The sequence below is a fragment of the Carassius gibelio genome, chromosome B23 (assembly GCF_023724105.1).
Source record: "Carassius gibelio isolate Cgi1373 ecotype wild population from Czech Republic chromosome B23, carGib1.2-hapl.c, whole genome shotgun sequence".
In the NCBI taxonomy this organism is placed as follows: domain Eukaryota; kingdom Metazoa; phylum Chordata; class Actinopteri; order Cypriniformes; family Cyprinidae; genus Carassius; species Carassius gibelio.
Window position 1 is genome coordinate 22180396 of NC_068418.1, and position 23027 is coordinate 22203422.

Here is a 23027-nt window from a genome sequence, read left to right on the forward strand (position 1 = left end):
GAAGCAGCACATTTTTTTTTCAACATTGATGATAATAAATGCACCTTAAGCAGCAAATCAGCATATCAGAATGATTTCTGAAGGATAGTGTGACACTGAAGACTGGAGTAATGATGCTGAAAATTCAGAGTTGCGTCACAGAAATAAATTACATTTTAATATATATTCAAATAGAAAACACTCATTTTAAACTGTAATACTTTTTCACAATATTACACTTTTACTGTATTTTTGCAGCTTTGATGAGCATAAGAGACTTAAAAAAAATAAAAAAATAAAATGTTACCAACCCCAAACTTTTGAATGATACTGTGCATGGTGAGATATTTATTTCCATGGGTATATACGTGGTTAATTTTTGTAAAAAAAAACAAATTGCTACATTACTTCACTGACCATTACGTGGCTATGTAGTTCTGAATCAAATCAGAGCTTTTGAGTAGCCTGTTGAAGGGTTTTTGTAATGAAATAACCAGCTTGTGGCACTGAATAACTCAAGCAGCTACGATAATTTAACTCGGTAAGTCTGCATGCTGAGATTGGATATTTTGTGCGCTGTGAATGTGTGAATGAGTGTGTGTGTGTGTGTGTGTGTGCGTGCGCACGTGTCCCCTGTTGACGGGGCTCTGCAGCGTGACGCACGAGCCAGCGATGACTCACTGCGGTTTTGATTGAGGATCTTCCCCTTCTGACCACAGACACCAAACTGCTGTAATGTAAAGGCTCAGGTCTGTCTAGCGGTAATATCCTTCCCTGAATATCCTTGACCCTCAAGAAGACTTGTCCCATGCTGAAATGTCATATATCCAGCGTGATCTCTCCTGGGCTGGAGGAGGACAACAATAGATGCATATAATAACACTAAAAGGAAACGTTCATCCAGAAGTGAACATTTGACTTACCCTCATGTGACTTTATTTCTTTTATTAACACTAAAGAAGAAGTATGCTGGTCATTTCTGCTATGTATTTTGCAAAAATGAAAATCTGCTTTAAATTTATTTAACATCAGGTCATCCAGTTTCTTTATCTGAACAGATTTGGAGAAATTTAGCATCACTTGCTCACCAATGGATCCTCTGCAGTGAATGGGTGCCGTCAGAATAAGAGTCAAAACAGCTAATAAAAACATCACAATCCTCAAGCAATCATATCCATAATCCATAATAAATATATTTTAAGCCAATTTTTGATTTTTGTGGGAACCACACCTTTAAATTATTATTTAGTGAGTGAACGATTCATTTAGACCCATTTCATAAACTTGACAAACTGATTCATTGCCAATATTTGACTCAAAAGACATTTCAGCTCTCATGAAAACATTTTCAGTAAATAATTTCTCACACAAAGCTGTCGTATGATTCCAAAACATTTACAATATTATACTTCATGCATCTTTTTGTGCCTTTTTGAAGCTTGAAAGACACTATTTTTGTAACCGCATGAAAATAAATCAATACAGTTTTCAGGGCCATTTTTGGTAAGAACCAAGTATAATTTCTCACTGTGTGTCAAGTACTTTTTGAATTTGTGAGGAAGCGTTTGCCGAAGGTAGATATTTTTTATTATTAGAACCAAACTGGTGATTAGTTTTTCATTTAATTCAAAACGTTAACAGAACATATCACTGTAAAAAAAAAAAAACTGTTTAAATGCTAGAACTCTTTAATAATCTAATTCATATTTACAAACTTAATTATAACCTCATGCTAATTACTCACCGCTGTACCTGCCGTCAGTCTGTCGAGAAGCAGCATGATAAATTATATCTCTATTTAGATGAGACAATACAGATGTCTGACGGGTATAATTGTGGCGTTCAGCGAGCGATGCTACACAGTTGCCTAATGGCTTCAGGTCTGCTAACAAAGATTGTTGGTTCAATCCAAGCAAGAGTGACACAGCTGAAATGCCACTGGCAATCGACCACCGGTCTAAACATTTAGGGAAACAGGTCACCCTCAGTGTCTGTAATAGTTACAGCACTTAACCCTGTAATTAGAGTCGCTTTACAGAAGCAATGGCAAATGACTATAATCTCTGTTAATGAAAGTATGTTATTAAATCACTATGAGCAAGTCAAATGCAATGAAAGATGTAAACTCGGAGTGAATTATATTTACACTATATTTATATAACAAATGTTGTAATATATCAAAATAAAACTAAAAACATGTTTATTAAACCAAACAAAAATAATGACATTTAAAAATATTTGTATAAAATTATATATAATTTTTTTTAAATATCTAATAATTATTATGAGTTGGTACTGGTTCTCAGCAATAATGAAAAACCTTTTTTATTTGATAAACATTTTTGTGGAGTAATGTGGAGTAACGAGTAATGCAGTATATATATATAAATATATATATAAATTTGATAGTAATACATATAATTGAAATAATATACATGTTTTTAATGAGTAATGCAGAATCATTCATGTTGACCTCTTCCTCTTGTGTGCATTCACAGGACGCAATGGTTGTGATTCTGAAAAGTCTTTTCCCAGCATGCTTATTCAACATAGTGGGCTTCGGATCCAAGTTCAAGACGCTGTTTTCCACCAGCCAGAGCTATGATGAGGTTAGTCACCCGCAGGGACCCACACTCACTGCCCTCATTAGATCAGCAGTTACTGTCCAGAGGATCAATGCTGGGGTTTTTCTGCCAGGATCCAGTGGAAAAGCTCTGGTTTTATATAATGAACGTCTAGTAGAGTTTCATACTGATTTTATAATTTATATAAATACTCCTTAATCAGTGCAGTGCAAAAACAATATTTTATTTCCCAGTATTTTTGTTTTATTTACTGAAAATGTAGAAAAATGTAGTGACTGCATGCTTAAAAAAAAAAAATCAATAAAAAAATTCTGCCATTTGGAAAAGAAAAATAAACTCAAATACCATGTTAGATAAAAATACTGATTAACTGAATATTTTTTTTGCAGAAGAAATGTAGTTTTTTATAGTTTGTTATAACAAACCTCCTTTATTTCACAGGAGAGCTTGGCGTTGGCTTGTGAGCATGTGAAGAAGATCCGGGCTGACATGGGCGGCACAAACATACTGGCTCCGCTCAACTGGATCCTGCGGCAGCCCATGCACAGAGGTCATCCTCGCCTGCTCTTCCTCCTGACCGATGGAGCCGTCAGTAACACGGGGAAAGTTATTGAGCTGCTCCGCAGCCACGCCAGGTTCACAAGGTCAGAGCTTGCACATTCCCATTCGTGCATTTATCAGATGCTTTTTTCCAAAGCAAGTTACATTGCATTTAAGGTGTATATTTTATCAGTTCATGCACTCCCTGGGAATTGAACCATGACCTTGGCGTTGCTAGTGCCTTGTTATGCATCTGAGTCCATCAAATACGATTGTACTGTGTAATTAAAAGGTTGTGCTAATGTATTAATCTGAATTTTTGGTGGGTTTTTAGGACGTTCATCAACTCAAGACCTTGCTCATTTAATTTTTTACTGAACAGCACTGCAACTAACATAGATAGCAGTTATATATCATTGCTCTTTTTGCTGTTTTCTGTTTGCTTCCACTGTCCTCATTTGTAAGTCGATTTGGATAAAAGAGTCTGCTAAATGAATAAATGTAAATGTAATGTAAATGTATTTAGTATATAGAATTAATTTTTTCAGTTTTCTTTTTAATTTAAATTTTAGTCAAAGTCTATGTGATTTTTATTCGTTTTTATTTTATTCTATTTAACTTTAGTTATTCATTTCAGTCATGGTAATTGTACTTAAACTTGTTTTATTTCAGGACAATTTCAGATGTTTGTATAGTATAAGTTTTGCTTCTAATATTTTTTTTTTTTAGCTTTATATCAATTTATGAAAGCAACTTTTACTAGCTGTAGTTAGATGACAAAAACAGCACTGATCGTGACGCAATTACAATGGTTTTGGATAGATTAATAATTCTTCCTCACAAAAACATACTGACACATAAATGTAACTGAAAAGACAATTTATACTATATAAAGTTGAATACTGACAATAAAGACAATAAAGAAATAAATGTATGTAAATTGATTATTAATCAAATAAAAAAGAGAATATTTCAGCAAACTAAAACTAACAGATAGTTCCTCCGAAAGTAAACATTCTGTCGTTCTTTACTCAACCTCATGTTGATCTAAACCTGTATGGCTTTCATTTATCGTTGGAACATAAAATATATACTGAAAAAGTTTTCAGTATTTTCTTTTAATGAAACTCAATGGAGTCCAATGTTGTTTGAACCACAGAATATCTTATGTGTGCACAAAAATGAAGTCACTCAGGTTGGAAACAACACCAAGGTGAGTGAATGGTAGCAGAATAATCATTTTTGCATGAGCTTACTCTGCTGAATATTCTAAATAGATAATGATAGATCATACTGAATAGCATTCACTATCATGACTTGGAATATAGTGCTGGAATCATATATGGTGCCTTTTAAGTGCAAACCAGCTTCTGATCACAATATGTTTTCATTTATGTGTAAAAGAGCAGCTCGGATAGTCTTAAAAATATCCCATCTTATTTTCCACATAAGGTTTTGCTGATTAAATGACTCATAATTCAAATCAGAATTTTTTGGGGGTGAAGTAATCCTTTAATATCACAGGTTCAAGGATACAGAGCTGCAGAACTATTCAGGTAATAAGATCATAATCAGATCAGCGCAGCCGCTAGCAACAGTAAATTGATGTCTCTCCGTCTAATCCTTTTAGATCCACACTAGCCATAATGTGGCAGGGATTCGCAGGCTTTGTTTCCGCACTCCGCTGCTTCCGAGAGACTTCCATCTCCCACCTCCAGTCCATTTATCACCTGCCGAGACATTCACCTCGGAGAAGCACTTCTTTTCTTCCCCGTCCTCCTAGAACGGATGCTACACTAGCGTTCTTTCAAATGAATGGAGGAACCTGTGGGTTGTAACAGCCGTTCCTGCAGTACAATAGACACACGATGGCTGGGAAGTGAAGCCGTGGTGTAATTTACTGCCTTAAACAGCACTTGCCCTCCACAGACGATCTAGAAAAATCACAAATGTGTCTTGCTGCACTCCGTTTCTCTGCTGTGAGGACATCACTCAGCTTTCTTTGCTTGTTAGGGAAGAATGTTTCTCAACAAACTCATCTGATCGCCCATCCACACTTTAGTAAATGGACAGATGTGTTCTCTGTTCTCTCATATCTCTCACGCGGTGAGCCGCAGATGCCTACACTGAAGGTCACTCGTCTGCAATTACTACTGTTTGCCTTCAGATACTGCGTATTAAAGCTCAAATCTAGAGATTGTAGAAATTTCAGATATGGCTTCAATATATCAGCTTGGTTCCAAAACCTAGGGAGCTGCCTACCTTGAGACATCATAGGCACTATGGTAAAACAGCGGATCTTCATACCTGAAATTAACATTAGTGGTGACATTTTATTGACATAGTGCACATCTCAGAATTCAACGACATCAAAAATTGAACTGTTTTTTTTTTAAATTTGGTTTAAGATAACATTAAATGCCAAATTCTAAGGAAATTCCAGAATGCAAAGTCTCTGAAAACATTTACAGACAAGGTTTAAGAGAATTTTAGTTATATGTAAGCGTGTGTGTGTGTGTGTGTGTGTGTGTGTGTATATATATATATATATATATATATATATATATATATATATATATATATGCGCACTATTGTACCTAATTCTAGTATGTAGTATTTTAGTTTCATTGATGTATATTTATTATATCTTTACTTGTGTATACGGTAGTTCCTTATGAAAAAGTGATTACAAAAAACAAAGGCTAATGAAAAATGGACTGTTGTACCCAATAATGTCGATGTGGTATTTTAGTTTTTTTAGTCATGTATTTTATACAGTGCTGTAATATTGTGTTGCTAGTATTGTAATCAGTCCTCTTAAACTAAGTTGGTTTGTTGGTCTATTTGTAAGTTTTAGTAGGGACTGGTAAGTTTAGACTGGTTTAAACAGTTTTTCAGCATAGCTGTGAGTCTCTGTTGAAGAATATTTGTGTGCAGTATGTCATTGCAGTCTATCTAGAGCATTCCTAATCAGTCTGTTGCATTACGGATGCTTCCTTAGAAGGCAGCTGCCTATGTAGGCGGCAGACATGAAGCCGGCTCTCTAGGTTGTGAGACAAGAGTTGCACAATCTATGTTAGCTGCAGAAGAAGATTTGATGCTTATTATTCAAATAAACAATATGATATGTTCCTTCCTGTCTTTATGACAGCATGCTTGCCAATCCCAGAATTAATAAAGCAAAAAAAAGTCTGGGAGAGCGTCATCCAATAGCGGTGCAGTTTCTTCATTATGTAACGCTCTTCTGATGTTTTCACAGACTCACCGCACCTGTCATGTTTGTGTGTGTGTGTTTGCATCATGGCAGGTGTTACACATTCGGGATAGGCCAGGGTGCGTGCAGAAGGCTGGTTTTAGGACTGGCCGCTGTTTCCAGAGGCATAGCTGAGTTCCTGGCAGAAGGAGAACGACTGCAGCCCAAGGTCCTCATTTCCTCTGACATGTTTATCTTCCAGCGCAACTGCTTGCTATTTTGAATGTCACCGCAAAGCAATTACAGCAGCCAAGTAAATTGTGAAGTGTCCACATATATTAGCAATTAACAATTGGTTTTGTTTAGTCAAACATGTGTTAGGATAATAATCATAGCTGACATGCCTTTTCTCCCTGGTGTTTAACTCTAGCATCATTATAGTTTCCCTGTTTTATTTCTATAGACTGTGCTCTCTTGACTGAAGCACTAGATGGTGTTTGACCTTGCAGTTATTTGTGTCTTCGGCAGATGATTAAGTCACTGAAGAAGTCCATGACATCAGTACTGACTGACATCTCCATCGAGTGGCTGTATCCTGAGACAAAGGAGATCCTGCTCTCTCCAGTGGGGATGACCTGTCTGTTCCCCGGGGACCGGCTGATTGGATACAGCGTGGTCTGTGACACCTCCAGATATCACTCCAACCCCAAATCAGTAAGTCATCCATCCATCCATCCATCCACCTACAATTATTATACTGTATTTTTATATTATTTCTATACAATAATATTAATATGATTAATTATTACAGTCAGTAGTAGTGTTATAATACTAGCATTAGTATTTTTTAGATAATGTTATTTTAAATATACTGTTTTTTGTTAATAATAATAATAATAATAATAATAATAATGTATTTTTTTTATAAATATGTAATAATCTATTTGATACATTTATTAATTATTAGTTATATGTAATTGTTTTGTTGTATTATTAATATTATTGAGGTAGATAATGTTATTTGAACCTTATTTCATATAATATCAAATAAAAACTACAGTAGTTAACCTGAAATTATTGTACTATTTTATACTATTTTTTATATTAACAACAATAAAAATGCTAATTAATATTATTGTGATTTTATTTATTGTATTTTATTATTACAACAAATATAAATGTCACATGTTGGTTTCTGTTTAGTTCCAACTTTCCCGTTTGGTTAGTTTCCTGTTCTCTACACAAGTTAATTATCATTCATTAGTTTCCTCCTGTGTTTGTTAATCATCTCGTTTGCTCCTTAGTTGCCTGCCGTTTATAAGCCCTCAGTTTCTTTACCATCTTTGTTTTGGATTGATGTTATATTTAAATGGTCTACGTGTGTTTAAGTTCATTAAAAGATTCCTTTATCTCCACTTCTTCTTCGTGCACTTTACTAAAACCAAGACCACCTGGCAATACACTTATTATTATTATTATTTAGAAGATATTTTTATTATTGAAATATATTGTATTACAGTGTATTAATTATTAGTTATGAATATGTAATTTTGTTGTTATATTATTCATATTATTTAGATAATATACAGTACACATACATATGTTATGTAAACAAAAACGTTTTATTTTGGATGCAATTAATCATGATTAATCATTTGACAGCACACACACACACATATATATTTTTATTTTTATTAAAAACACTACAATGCTTAATCTGTTATCATTATACTATATTTTTATACTACTACTATTTCAGAATTATTAAGAAAAATATTTGTTATTTACAGTCATTATCCAAAAATACTAAGTATGTAAGTATTATAAGTATAACTATTATACATTTTAGTTAATGCAAATATAGATTTAGGAGACAAAAAGCTCTCTTTTTCTGTGCTGTAACAGGACAAACGGAGGCGGTACAGTATGATGCGTTCCAACGAGTCGGCCAGTTCAGTGTTCTATCACTCTCAAGAGGAGGATGCTGGGAAGGTGTCCTCTGACGGTCAAGTCGGTCAAGTCGGCTCGCTGTTTGACAGTTGCCAGGAGACCATGTCTGAGAGCAGTCCTGTCGTCACAGAGCAAGACATTATGGGTAAAGTACAGCTCTATACGGGGGAAATATATTTACAAAGTAGTCCATACAAGCTACATTTACATTTAAATTTACAATTATTCATTTAGCAGACGCTTTTATCCAAAGCGACTTACAAAATGACAATGAGATACAGAATTTTTATTTTAGGATGAACTATTCCTGATTTCTCCTGATGAAAGAGAGGTTTCTTTATGAAGTCAGCAAGCAATAAAATAAATTGAGGGAAAACTAAAAAAAAATTAGCCTAATTATTTTTTTTTATTATTTTTTTTTACACAGGAACTGACATAGCCACCTCTCCACGAAGACGTGCTTACAGCACCAATCAGATTGTAGATTACAACCCCATGAAGAAGGCCTACACCCCCAGTGACCCCAGCTCAGTGGTGGGCAAAAACCCCCTTAGAAGAGCAAAAGTCCAGGAACTCATAGGACAGACACATCCTGACCACGGAAATCAGTGGAAAATGGACTACCAGGTTGGTAAATGCTAAACCATAAGACTTCGAAACAGGTACACAAGTATGTGAATACAGAAGCTTTTTGCAATGTAGGATTTTGTGCATCAATGCATTGCAAAATGTGTCCAAAATTGTCAGTCGCCATTAGCATTGGAGAACCTATTTTGGGCTTCAGACTGCATTGAAATTTGAACATAATTTGAAGTTGTTAAACTACAGTACATTGCAAGCTACAAACAAAAATAACTACTGTAAGTACATTGGAGCTATATAGATTATTATACTACCCGATTTAATTATAGCTGATGTTTGCAGTGTGGGGTTTGTACTAATGAATACATGACTCTAAAACATCAGTGAATCATTTTTGTTAATTAAAGTCAGTTAATTAAAATGACTCTTCTAAACAAACGATTTGACTGGAATGAATCAGACTTTCCTGAGCTACACATGGAATAGGACCATTTAGGATGAAGTGATTCACTAGAAAGTGTCACGGTCATCAGCTGGTGTGCCCTGGACGGCCACCAGAGGGCACCCCGGGTCTGTTGGTGAGCATATGGCTTGTCATTGTTTTTGTTGGCACCATGTGCTCTCCGGCCTTTATTAACACTGTTAATCACATCAGGTATGGGGATATTTTTGTTCCCAGCTCCGCTCCTGCAGGAAGCAACCTCCCAACCTCCCAAGACCTACCCCTAGCAAGGAGACAGCAGTTATGCCACCAGTATAATGGTACTTTTGGGATTTTTGGTCAAGATCTCCTTGATGCTGTCAAGGGGTTGGGTTTTTACGGAGGATACCATCATCCGCTGCTTCCTGTCTGGTCTGGATGAACCTTTTGATTAGGAGGAGCTGGGGGATTTAGAAACCTGGACTTACTGGGAAGTGGTCTACAACTGTTGCCAACGAATGGAGGAGTGGGTTTCTCTCCTTGTGCTTCCCTCCTCCAAACCTATGGCTGTTCCCACCGGGTCGGCTCATTCTTGGAAGAGGAGGAGGAGGAGTGTTCCTACTCTGCTGCCATGTTTGGTAATTCCAGAGTCTCATCCTGACATGGCCACCAGTTCGGAGCCTCTTCAGAGGATGGCCGCCAATCTAGAGTCTTGTCGTGACATGGCCGCCACACCTGAGACTCGTCCAGTTATGGCCTTCATGTCTGCCTTTCCAGTCCTCTTCACAAGGTGGGCCCAAGGCTAATGAGGCTGGTTTCCAATTTAGCGGATCCACCGCTGAGGCTGGTGGAGTCTGCTGGCATCTCTATGGTGTTAACTAGTCCAGTAGTCCTGGAGGACCCGACTGCAGTAGTCCTGAATAACCTACCTCAGGGGGTCCCTGAGCTCCCCACTCCTGAACAGTTGACCACAGAGCAGCCCACTCTCTCTTCTGCTGCCACGAAGGTCATCACCGAGCAGCCCACTCTCCTTGTCTTGGCCATGGAGGCCGCTACAGAGCTGCCTGATTTCACTGTTGCTGCCATCGTCAAGAAGGCTGTCTTTGCCTTTCACCGTAGGGCTGTTCTGCGAGCATGGTTCACTTCGGAGTTGGCTCCGGCTTTCTGGGAGCTTGCCCCGGAGTCCACTCAGGAACCCGCTTTTATCCAGGAGCCCTCAGAATCCACTCCAGAGCCTGTTCCAGTCCAGAAGCTCTCAGAGTTCACTCAAGAACCCACTCCTGTACGGGAGCCCTCAGAATCCACTCAAGAATCCGCTATAGTCCAGGAGACTTCAGAGTCCACTCTAGTTCGGGAGCCTTCAAGAGCCTGCTTTAGTCCGGGAGCCCTCAGTGTTCACTCAAGAAGCCACCACAGTCCACGAGTCTGCTCCAGAGACAACTCGAACCCATTCTGCACCACCGTGGTGGTCTTCAGCTACACATTCACCAATGTGGTGGTCATCTGCTCCACCATGGGGATCTTTGGTCATGCCTGCTCTGCTGTGGTGGTCTTCTGCACCACCATGGAGGACTTCAGCCTTCTCTGAGCGGCTGTGGAGGGCTTCAGCTCAGCCCTGGAGGACTTTAGCTCCGCCCTGGTGGGCTTACACTCCACCCTGGATTATTGTTCTGCCAGTGTTTCCTGGTCTACCTCTGGCTCCAGGCCCTCTTCTGCCACATGGGCCTGGCCCACCATCCTTCCCCCTGGTCCCCCTGGTCCTCCTCCAGTCCACTACCCTGCTGGACTTGGTTTTCTGTCTTGGACTGTGGAGCGTCTGGAATCCACTCTTTAAGGGGGGGTGAGGGTGTGTCACTGTCATCAGCCACCAGAGGGCACCCCTAGGTCTGTTGGTGAGCATATGGCTTGTCATTGTTTTTGTTGGTGCTGTGTGCTCTCCTGACTTTGTTAACCCCGCCCACCTTGTTATCTGTTAATTGGTTCAATTGTCCCACCTGTCTGTCCTCATTGCCTACACTTCTTATTATTCCACTTGTGTTTTCTGCCCTCTGTTGGTTTGTTGTAGTTGATGGTGTTTCTGGCTGTGTTTGGATGCCAGTGAAGTGAGTGCAATATAGTTTTTGTCTCTTTGTTCAAATAAATATTTTTTTTGTTCTAACCTGGCTGTCTTGCATTTGGCTTCTGTCTGCATCCCGTAACAGAAAGAATCAGATTTCCCAACTCTATATACAGTACGAAAGACAAAGAACCATTAAAGATGAACTGATTCACTAGAATGAATTGGATTTCCCAATAAGACATATAGGAGAGAGAACTGTTCTTAATAATTTTCCCACATTGTGAGACAAAAAAATCATTTAGTATGCACCAGTTCACTAAAATGAATCAGATTTTCCAGTACCATATGAGAAAACTGTTCAGCATTAACTGATTTACTAGAATGAATCAGATTTTCAAATATAAAAGAGAGAGAATCATTTAGGACAAAGCACTTCACTATAATTAATTACATTTCCCAATACCATACCCATACAAAACAGAAAACCTTGCAGAATTGACTTGTTCAATGTTGATTCATAAACATAATGTGTCTTTTTTTATGAATGATAATATCTTACAATACATATCCTGAGTAAGCAATAAACAAAACTTGGAAATAATCAGTAAACATTTGTATCTGTAATCCCCTTTGTGCATGTGTGTGTTGACACAAAGCAGAAGGCCTCTATTTAGGAAGTAGTTGTTTTCTTCAGAGAAAAAATCAGTAGGCAGCCTTCGCCGTGCCATCTGCTATAGCCCAAGCATCTGCTATGATATGAGAAAAGCTGCATGGATTCATCTGTTTGTTGCAAAGGGTTATTTGAACTCATTTCTGATCTCTGTGATGAGAATGTAATTAAATCTTCTTACCATCACATCCACATAAACAGAATTTAGTTTTGCACAGCCAGCGGAAGATCAATTACAGTTCCCTTGACAATCAAGCAATGGAAGAATGTGCATGAAGGAAATATGTTTTCGCACTCATGCGCTGAAATAAAAATGCACCTTTGGAGTCCAGTGGGAGAAAAAAAGGTTGGCGGCTGCCACAAAAGACGTGCCAGTTTTTGAAAAGAGTTGAAATAATGAGGCCAAAAATATCCCTGACCTAGAGACATATTAGGATGTAATCAAGACCGCACCGGAGAGGTGGGCATCCTTTGTGACTGATAATGATGGCCATACTCATTTCATGCATGACAGTTGAAAGGAAGCTGAAAGGAAAACCCTCTCCATTCTCAACAGGCCTCCTGAGGAGACGTAAGGATGCTTGTATGCTTACTGTATGGCAGCTTTCCTAATAGACTACAGTAGCTCTCTGTTTAGCAATTGCATTGCTCAACATTTTTGGCTGTAATATTTTTGTCAGGTTACCTACAATGTGCTTGAAATAGCATGAGTTTAATTGGGTTTATTCAGTATATATAAATATATATATATATATATATATATATATATATATATATATATATATATATATATACATACATATATATATATATATATATATATATATATATATATATATATATATATATATATATATATATATATATATATAAAACGTATGTATTAATTAAGGCTGGTAAGCGATTCAAATGATTCTGATTAATCACAAATTAACCGCACATCAAATCTGGCTGAGAAATTACTCCCAAAAGATAATTTAAAGTCATTGTTGTGTAAAGCATCAAACAAACAAAAAAAAATACCAAAAGACCAAAAGAAATATTCTGTTTGATTCAACAACAAAACATTATTAGATATACTGTTTTGGACCATGAGGGTGAGTTCTGATTTTTGGATGATATTCTTGTATAAGATCACTATCACATTTGCATTTTTGCCCCATATCTTGATTTTTAGGATCATTCTAACTACATTCTCTATAGGCTCCATCACGTAGTGAGTTGTTGTCATGCCTCATATTTGTCATCAATCAACTGTCGGAAATGTTAGATGACCCACATAGGTCTGGGGCAGGGCAAGTGCGTTAAATGTGTTATTAATTTGAATGCCTTATTTTTAATGTGTAATTAATTAATCTAATTAACACATTAAATTCCCAATCCTAATAATAATAAATTAACTCAATTATAACAATTAAGTGTTTATTTAAATTTAGATTTAGTCATTTAGTAGACACTTTTATCCAAAGCGACTTACAAATGAGGACAGTGGAAGCAAACAAAATCAACAAAAGAGCAATGATATATAAGTGTTATAACAAGTCTCAGTTAGCTTAACTCAGCACACATAGCAAAGTTGTATATTTTTTTTAATTATCTAATAAATAAAAATAAAACAGATAGAATATAAAAATAATAGAGCAAGGTAGTGTTAGAGGCCTTTTTAACTTTTTGTTAATTTTATAATAAATAAAAAAGAAAACATAGAATACAAAAAGAATAGAGAAGCTAGTGTTGGTTTTAACAAGCAGTTAGTAAATGAATAAAGTGCCAGTATAAAAGGGGCAATTATTATTATTATTTTTTTTGTAAAGAATATAATTAGAATAGAGAGTGCTAGAGTTAGAGGGTCAAATAAAGATGAAAGAGATGTGTCTTTAGCATTCTTGAAGATTGCTAAGGACTCATTCTATCAGAAGAGAACATTTAATGTAAAAGTCAGTTAAAGTGATTTATTTCATTGAAATATTAATAAATAAGCAATGTTTTCATCCTAGTTGTCTGTTAGTAAACTGGTCTTCAAAATATAATAAATTAATAAAATAGTATTATTTAGTATGCAAACAATATCATTTAAAAATGCACATATTTAAATAATAATCTAAAAATATTTATAAAAAAATGTTTATTATTTCAAAATAATTTAATATGATTTTGTAAATAAATGTTTTGAGTAATTGTTCATTCCTCAGCATGCTGGCTGAAAGAATAATGACACATCCTGTATTTATCACTCCTACAGTATTTCATGACATTGTTTCTTGAATTCAATGAGTTCAGGGATACTTCCGCATTGCTGACACCCTGCCAAGAGACATATTAAACATCCAGACACTTGCGTTCGCCGTCCAGGGCACAATTAGTTCTGACAACTGTGACAAAACCCTTGATGGCCACAATAACATTTCCAATGTCACGCTCTTTGAAAGGAGGGAAGATATCAATAGTCCGAGTGACACTCGGCACTGCAAGCAATTGGCCGTGGAAGTCTTATCAAAAAGGGAGTGAGAAATATTAGAGATTAGCTATGGCAATAACAAGAGTCCTTGATTTCCCCTCAATGCATGCAATAATGACTTTAACGGTCCTTATTAGCTCTTCAGCAGGAATCAATTTTTCATTAACCAAATTGCCATTAGACCCAAGTGAACAGAGAGCCGTGGCTGTAGGAGCTGGCATGGTTACACCAACTCAAAGAATCATTGTGTTCATAAACTCCCTCTACATAAGGTGGAATAAATTGGATATCAATTCATGTTGCTTTCATGCTGGAAAGTACAATAGGAAACCTGCATGATATGTTCAGGCATAGAAACCCATTCAGACTTGTTAGCATTAGTGCCATTATTGTGGAAGTTCAGGGAACAAGCAATGAACATTTATAACTGCCCTAATGCCATGTCCATAGATTGATGGGTAAAAGATTTTGTCAGGTTGTCTAAAAATGTGCTTCCTATCGTACTTATGAGTTAAATTGTATAAGAGACAATAATAATATTAATTTAATATAATATATGAATCATATAATATATTATAATATATAATATAATAATATAATATATGAATCATATCATTAATTTGTAGGTTAATTATTATTTTATTTGTTTTATTTATTATATTTCATTTGTATTTTTCATATATATATATATTTTTTATTAATGTAATTATTTTTTAAATATATATGTATTCAGTAATGTTTAAAATTTTTAACTACTAACCAAAAGTTTGGAATAATCTTATTTTCTTTCTTTAATTTGATTTTGTTATTATTTCTGGAAAATGTTGTGACACTGAAGACTGAAATAATGATTTATTTTAAAATATACTATATTTTAAAATAGTAAACTTTAAAATTACAGTAATATTTCAAAGTAACACTGTTTTACTGTATTTTTAATAAAATGTGTACATCAGATGTGCCGTTTTGGACTGTATAATTTAAGTACAGTGGCATTGCAGATTGAGCAAAATGGCTAATGAACTGTTGCTCGTTTCTCCATCAGCCACAGTTGGCCAGCCTGTGTGCCACATCCTCAAGAGGACGTCCCGTTACTGCTCACAAACCTCCAGCGCAGCAACCAGAGGGTCTCCAGGGGGAGTCTAAGGTGGATCAGACCCATCCCGGCCCAGTCGTGGAAGACGGCTCCAGGTCTTCAACTGATCACTGTTCAACTGACAGCCCTTCTTTAGGCAGCACCGGTGATGCAGGTTGGTCTTTCACAACAGTCCTCAAATAGGAGAAAAAAGACATCAATTTCTGATGCATAATTTTAGCGCTGCTTGGCCTCAGAGTTAAGCTGGCTTTTAACACTGTAATTTAAACACCCATCATCAGCTGCACAGTGTGGGCTTAGAGGCACTTACTGTTATACACTAAGCGCTGACTGAGAAACTACTCCTGAATCTGTTAACCAGTTGTAGTGTGTAAAATCCTTATATATATAAAAAAATTAAATTCAGTAGTGAATATGATTTTTTTTCTGATTTCTTACTGCTATAAACATTTTTCATCAGCTAGATATCACTCTTTGTTGAGTGTTGAGAGGAGTAAAAACTCCACAAGGTTGTACTGACATTTTCACACTAAATATAAAGGTTTAAAGGGGTCATATGGTGCAATTTCAACTTTTCCTTTCTCTTTGGAGTGTTACAAGCTGTTTGCAAATAGATAAGATCCCTAAAGTTGCAAAGACTAAAGTCTCAAACCCAAAGATATATTCTTTATAAAAGTTAAGACTCGTCCACACCCTTCTATAATGGCTTGTTTTAACGTCTATGTCACTGTGTGCATAACGCCGCCCAAATATGCAAGTTAAGAAGGCATAACTCTGAATCATAACTCTGGAAATCAGTGGTTATGTTGTAGTTACAACACTGTTCCAGAACAGTTTAACTCAAATATTCAGATGTGTGCAACGCATTTTATGGAGGACTGTTTCCTGATCCTGGTAGAGTAGCCTAGAATGTTGTCTGTGCACAAAGGCTGTTTCTATAAAGTGGGGCAATTCCAACTTTGCAAGGACAGTCTGGCGCTTCTGACTCACAGCCTGTAAGTACGTTAACATATTTAAAGAATTTGCCGCTAATTATTCAAATGCAAGTTTTGAGAAGTGTAGAGTAGAGCTTGTTGTCTGTCGTTTCTCCGATCACAAATGCAGACATGTTTTATGTTTACGTGGCATGATACGCAATGCAACGTGTAAAACGACTGTATAAGTCATTATAATCAGTAATTATGTCCCCACTGGATGCAACAAATGCCTAATTTGTAATGGGTTTTATTGGTTTTGTCTCGTCACACTGGGACACGGCATCACAGTATGGTAAGGGGTGTAACATTTTCATCATACACTTGAGGTATTCGGCCAATCACAATGCACTGGATAGCTGGCCAATCAGTGTACACCTCACTTTTCAGAATGTTGAGCTTTGTAAAAATCGACATGTTTCAGAAGACGGGGCATAGAGGAGCAACAATAATGTACAGTATGTGTTTTTTAGCCTTAAACCACATAAACACATTTCATTACACCAAATACACAAAACAATGTTCTTTTTAGCAACATCATATGACCCCTTTAAACTCCCAAGTATTCAAACCTGGTATATGCATGAACTTTTTCAGAAATCTCTATAAAACCATTTTTAGATTGGAGTTTTTACATTTTGAAATTCGACTGGAAAACTCTAATGGTCAAAAAATGAGGGCAAGATAATTCATAGATATCTTAAAATAGTTCAAATGTTTTGAAAAATATTTAGTCCCTTTTTTCTCACTGAGCCTGCATTTATTTGATAAAAAATACAGTGAAATTTTGTGAAATGTTACTTTTTGAAATACCTGTTTTCAGTTTTTAATATAGTTTCAAATGTAATTTACTTCTGTGTTGCAAAGCTGAATTTTCAGCATCATTACAGATGATTACAATCTTTCTTCAGTGTAATACGATCCTTCAGAAATCATTCTTATTTGCTGATCTAATGCTCATGAAACATTTTTTCTTATTATCAGTATTGAAGACTGTGGTACATTTTTCTAGGGTAATTTGATGAATACAAAGTTCAAAAGAAAAGCATTTATTTGAAATCTTTTGTGACATTATAAATTACTTAACTGTTATTTTTTTATCATTTTAATGTGTCCTTATTGAATAAATATATATATATATAAAAAAAATCATGCTGACCCCAGTCTTTTCATCAGTACTGTACTGTAAGATGATATGAGTGGCCAATGCATTTCTATATGATTTTAGATGAGTTTTAGATGTTATTGATTTAATACTGGTGTTTAATGTACTATAATGTCTCTCAATTCATAGCTTTGAAAGCACCGCCATCAAAACACAGCTTATGTAACCAATCCACAGTATTCAACAATGAATTTCAAGACTGTCAGACTTTAAATCGCCTGCTGTGAGCAATTTTTCTGTCATTATTCAAAATCCGTAGGTCTCGGTTTTTATGGTAACTATCAGCTTTTAGTTTTGTGCAATAAAACAGATATTAAACCTAATTGCCTGTCAGTTACCATATTAAACAGCTACATGTTCTCAGATTCAGACATCTCGCTTTTTTTTCAGCACCATGAGAGTTGCATTTTTAAGACAGCGTGTAAAGTTTGAAGCAATTTCAAAACTAATTTTTAAAAACAGTAATCACACAACCTCATGTCATTCCAAACCTCACCGTAAGAACTTTGTTCATCTTCGGGAACACAAATTAAGATATTTTTGATGAAATCCGAGAGTTTTCTGAATCGGAAATACCATGTTTAAGGATCAAGATCAAGGTTTATGAAAGGTTTTCTCACAGCTTCATCAAATTAAGGTTGAACCACTGATGTCACATGGACTATTTTAACCATGACCTTACTACCTTTCTGGGCCTTGAACATGGTAGTTGTGTTGCTGTCTATACAGGGTCAGAAAGCTCTTGGATTTCATCAAAAATATCTTAATTTAAGGTCTTATGGGTTCGGAATGACATGAGGGTAATGGTGAACTATCCATTTAAGGCTTTTTATCCTCCTCTAGCTGTTTTTAAAGCATATCCTAAAATGGCATCTCAACAAAATCTGTTGTACCTTAGTAATGCATGGTTCCTTTAAGCAACCCAACCACTAGTTGATTTTAAAAATATCACATTTTTGCAGTTCTAACTTGTCATTATACACTCAGCCAACTGGTCTCTGATGTTTTCAGCAGGAAAAGCATCTGTTAATACTCTGAATATTATGTTTACCTTCTGTGCCTTTTCGAACAGATGGTTACACGCATCAGCTTTGCGAAGTCGAAACGCCCCAGGATCCTCACGCGCCGGAATTCAAGGCCAGTCTGGGAAAGGGAGATTGCAAAGTGGTCATATCAGGACTGCTGTGCGGGAAGCCCATGAGATGGGAGGTGGCCTTCGACATCCAGCCTTACCTGAAAGGCCGAGAGCGGGAGGAGAAAGTTCACGAGGACCTGTGGAACGAAACCTTCCATCACCTGGCGGGAAGCTCCATTATTCAAGACTTTGAACACATGGCGGATAAAGAGTGTGAGATTGAGCATGGTAAGGTCAATTACCAAATATTAAAACATCCAACTTGCTTTAATATCTGATCAAACCCCTCTATGCCATTTCTTGTAGGTTCTGGGAGAAGGTACCAGCTTTATGCCATCCACACAAGCAAAGCCTGCAACATCTTGAGCAAATACACAGCGTTTGTTCCTATCGATCTGGACAGCAATGAATATTTGCCCACCTGCATTGACTACAGCCATCCCGGTAGGTCATTCTTCTAATTCACCTGAGCTCACAAGGTCTGGCAGTTGCAATTATTACGTCAAATACACTCTTCTCAGGAAGAAGAAAACAGGGAGGAGAGCTGGGGAACAGACGAAGCAGTTGCTCCTGGCTTAAGCACACAATTAGATTATTGTAATGACTCCTTGTGCATTTCTTTATCTCCAGGGGAGCATCATAAACGAAGTTCGCACTGCAGTTCTCGTTCCAGCAGCAGGAAGAACCGTGCTTACTCTGTGGGTCTGGGTCGCTCGCAATCGGGAGGTTTGCCTGGGCAAGATGATGCAGCGTTATGTTACAGTAAGATTGACGACAAAGTACTGACAATTGGCTTGTTTACAAGTGTGGAGTAAAAAATTGATGGATCATTAGACTTTTTTATATCGCATGAAAGAGACTAAAGCTTGGTTTGATTTCATTCCTTATTCTTTCATTTCTTTTGGGTGTGAGTCTATGGCAATCCCTAGAAAAAAAATTGTAAAAAAAAGTTATAAATTTGGCACATTTATTTATTATCACATCCAATTTTAAACTCTCTAGTGCCACCAACTGGTCAACCTTCACATATTTTACCATTAGACAGGGTGTGACAAGTCTACCAAGATCAGGAAACAGTCCTCCGTAAAATGCACTGCATTTGAGTCTGACAATCTTGAAACTAAATATTTCTGATATGTGAAACTGCTTAATGCATTAACATATTTGATGGTGATGATGCCAAACAATAAGTGAGATCCAATGCTTTGGTCTACATCTACCTCAATCGCTGCAGAAGTAGAGCTGCTAAAATCATCAAAGACTCCACCCACCCCAGTAACCATATTTTCACTTTGCTGCCATCTGGTAAGCGCTACCGTAGCCTGATGGCAAAAACCGAGAGACTCAGGAGGAGTTTCTTGCCCCAGGCCATCAGGCTCCTAAACTCTAAACCAGCCTCTTAACATCCTCATGCCTCCACTTAATGTTCACTTTATCATTTTCACTTTATTTACTACCTCATATTGACACACTACTGTGTCACCCTGTTTGCACATTTGCTTCTTGTACATTCCTGTGTATCTTAATATTTAAGAATACAGTAAAATGCCTAAATGCACATTGTACATCCCTGTACATCTTAATATTTAAGACTACAGTTTACATTCATGCACATTATTTTGCGTTCCATATTTAATTCTACAATATACATCTTTTTATATTTTATTCTTATATTTTTATTGTTTACTTTTATTTCATTCTTACATAGCTATATTTATGTATATTTTCATCTGTGTTGTTTTCTTTAATAATTGCACTGTCCATGGACCAGACCTGACTCACATTTCACTGCTGGTTATATATGCTCTATATAATTTTGTATGTGACGAATAAAAATCTTGAATCTTGAATCTTGAATTGACTGCACTAGTGGCAATGACAGTTGGGACCCAATCAATTCATTGACAGTTCCTCTGGTTAAATATCACAAAAATATTCAAAAACCTGCATTTGGGAAAACTTGGCCTACAGTAAAATATGTATATGATTTTGTGGAATTTTAACACTTTCACATAGTATTTTGTGTACAGTCCTCACTGACAAACTATCAAATCTTCACCAGAGGTCCAGTAGCCTCATAAAACTGAACCAAAAGCACCCACAAAACTTGAACAAAAAAAAATATATGGGTTGTCATAGAGTATTCTGACAATACAAAATCAATTAGATAAAAGGTTGGTTGATCATAAGCTCAGATCCATTAATCATTCCTTAATGCTAGTTCAGATAACAGCGTTCATTCCAAACCGATGTCAAAAGGACTTGTCTGCACCCTAAAATGCTTTTTTTGCTCTATATACATAGACGATTCATCCCAACCCCCCTGCAAAACACCCTCATCCTCCAGCTGGGACCGATGTAGTTCTTCTGAAGGTACTTTTCTCTGACCGTCTGCATCACTTGGTTATTTCTATTTTTATAGTCCTGCAGGTGTTCAAGAATGTCAAGCAAACACAGCAGCGTTAATCACTCAAGTTTGTAGCTGCTGAATTCATTAATTAGATTTGACCTAGAGGAGCATAGGCGAGATTATTGAGTGCTTTTTGCCTTGGAGTGCAGTGTATTTGTTTGTGTGTGTGTGTGTGTGTGTGCTGGGCCATAAAGATCATCAGAATCCAACCTGCTTTCTCTTTCAGCCTCTCAAAGGAGTTCATCGGTGACCTCCGACCCCTCGCAGAGATCAGTCGAGAGCCTTTTCTCTGCCAGGTGGGTGTAGACAGAGGGAACGAGATGGGTGAAAGAGCGAACAACATCCACAAATCAAGTTACACTATTAAAAACACTGTAATTCACAGAATCACAGATGAATAATTCAGCAGTTTGCATCGCTCCTGCGCCATTGTTTTAAATCATGAGTCCAATTTGCATTTTGATTGCTTTTGGTAGTCTGTTGGGTGCATGTAATGAGTTCAACTCTCAGAGAAGACAAGACTGACATTCATTAGTCATTTAAAAAACTTAAGACAGGAGATGTGTAGACTGACAATACGACAGATTTGCGCAGGTATTTAGGCTATTTTGAAATAATTTTGTTGTTATGTTTTGTAGCACATAATGTTTTGCTAGTGTTACAATTAAATGAATCAGTGTGACAATTATCTTCTGGCAAGTGTTTGCTCTCTTGATGTCAAAGGTTTTGCTATTAGCATTTTCCTTTTTAAAAAATTAGTCTAAACTTCTTGAGCATGAATTGAAGCATACTCAAGTCCAAAGAAGTGTGAAAATTAAAGGATGTTAGTCACAACCACCCAGTTTCAGTTTTAATTAGTGCTTGGCTTTAAGAAACACTGACATCATATGCAGAGGGCAAATTAACTGCGGGGTGAATACTGTATCACTGAATACTATAGACTTAGCTCATAAATATTAATGACTCTTGTGAATATTAATTACGACATGCACCAATGGTTTTACAAACATCTAAATAAATAGTTTACATTAATCATTAATCTTTGAGAACTAATTGGTTCAAATTCGGCCTGGATTATATCCTAATACCATTCAAATCACTATATTAATAAGTGCATAAAAACTAAATTTAAAACAAAAGATAGATGCCACTCCAGACACAAAACAAACACTTCCCTTTTTTGTCTGGAATCTCTTTCACAGTTTTACCTCTCGTTGTCATTTGAAATGTCAGCTGAACTAATGACCAAAACATGAGGAGCGGTGCTATCAGGGATGTCACACCCTGCAAATTAAAGGGGCAGTGCGACGGGGCGAAGGGGCAGATTTCACCAAGAAAAGGAACTTTAGACGTGTCTGTGCATTTAAAGACGACAGTGAGTAAAAGGTGTTGTTTCTTTTTGCCTCCAGCAAGCTGAGCCTGAGCAGGACACGTCTCCTGACGAAAGCCGCCAGGGGCTTCATGAGCCGGTCGCAGAGCAAAATCTGCAACTCCATGGGAGAGAGCGAAAATGACAACAAGGACTACATCCCTCTGGTTTCTGTCACCATATTCTGCTTTCAGGATGTTGATGCTGTGTGGTTTCAGTAGAACATACATTTGAAGTCAACATGAAATTGAAATTGCCCTTATTAAATGCCTGTAATGGTAAGAGGCATGACGTTTCCAGACAATGTGCAATATGCAGTTAACTCATAATACACTGGGCCAGCTAACCAATCTGAGCCCACCGTGTATTTATAAGGAAGTGATATCATAGAAACAGGAAGTCAACAGGCCGTTCAAATGACATTGGAGACAGTGGCGTAGA

General features: G+C 36.8%; 1 protein-coding gene across 1 annotated transcript in view; it reads left to right on the forward strand.

Moving 5' to 3' along the window:
- LOC128011038 (von Willebrand factor A domain-containing protein 5B1-like) overlaps positions 1–23027 on the forward strand; it is a 44529-nt gene that overhangs the window by 17148 nt on the left and 4354 nt on the right. Inside the window, exons 8-20 of the mRNA XM_052593070.1 lie at positions 2478–2588; positions 3006–3208; positions 6412–6526; positions 6826–7011; positions 8203–8392; positions 8675–8874; positions 15483–15687; positions 18745–19035; positions 19114–19251; positions 19438–19569; positions 21112–21180; positions 21444–21513; positions 22627–22753. Of these exons, the coding sequence (XP_052449030.1) occupies positions 2478–2588; positions 3006–3208; positions 6412–6526; positions 6826–7011; positions 8203–8392; positions 8675–8874; positions 15483–15687; positions 18745–19035; positions 19114–19251; positions 19438–19569; positions 21112–21180; positions 21444–21513; positions 22627–22753 (2037 nt within the window). The remainder of the gene's footprint in view (positions 1–2477; positions 2589–3005; positions 3209–6411; positions 6527–6825; positions 7012–8202; positions 8393–8674; positions 8875–15482; positions 15688–18744; positions 19036–19113; positions 19252–19437; positions 19570–21111; positions 21181–21443; positions 21514–22626; positions 22754–23027) is intronic.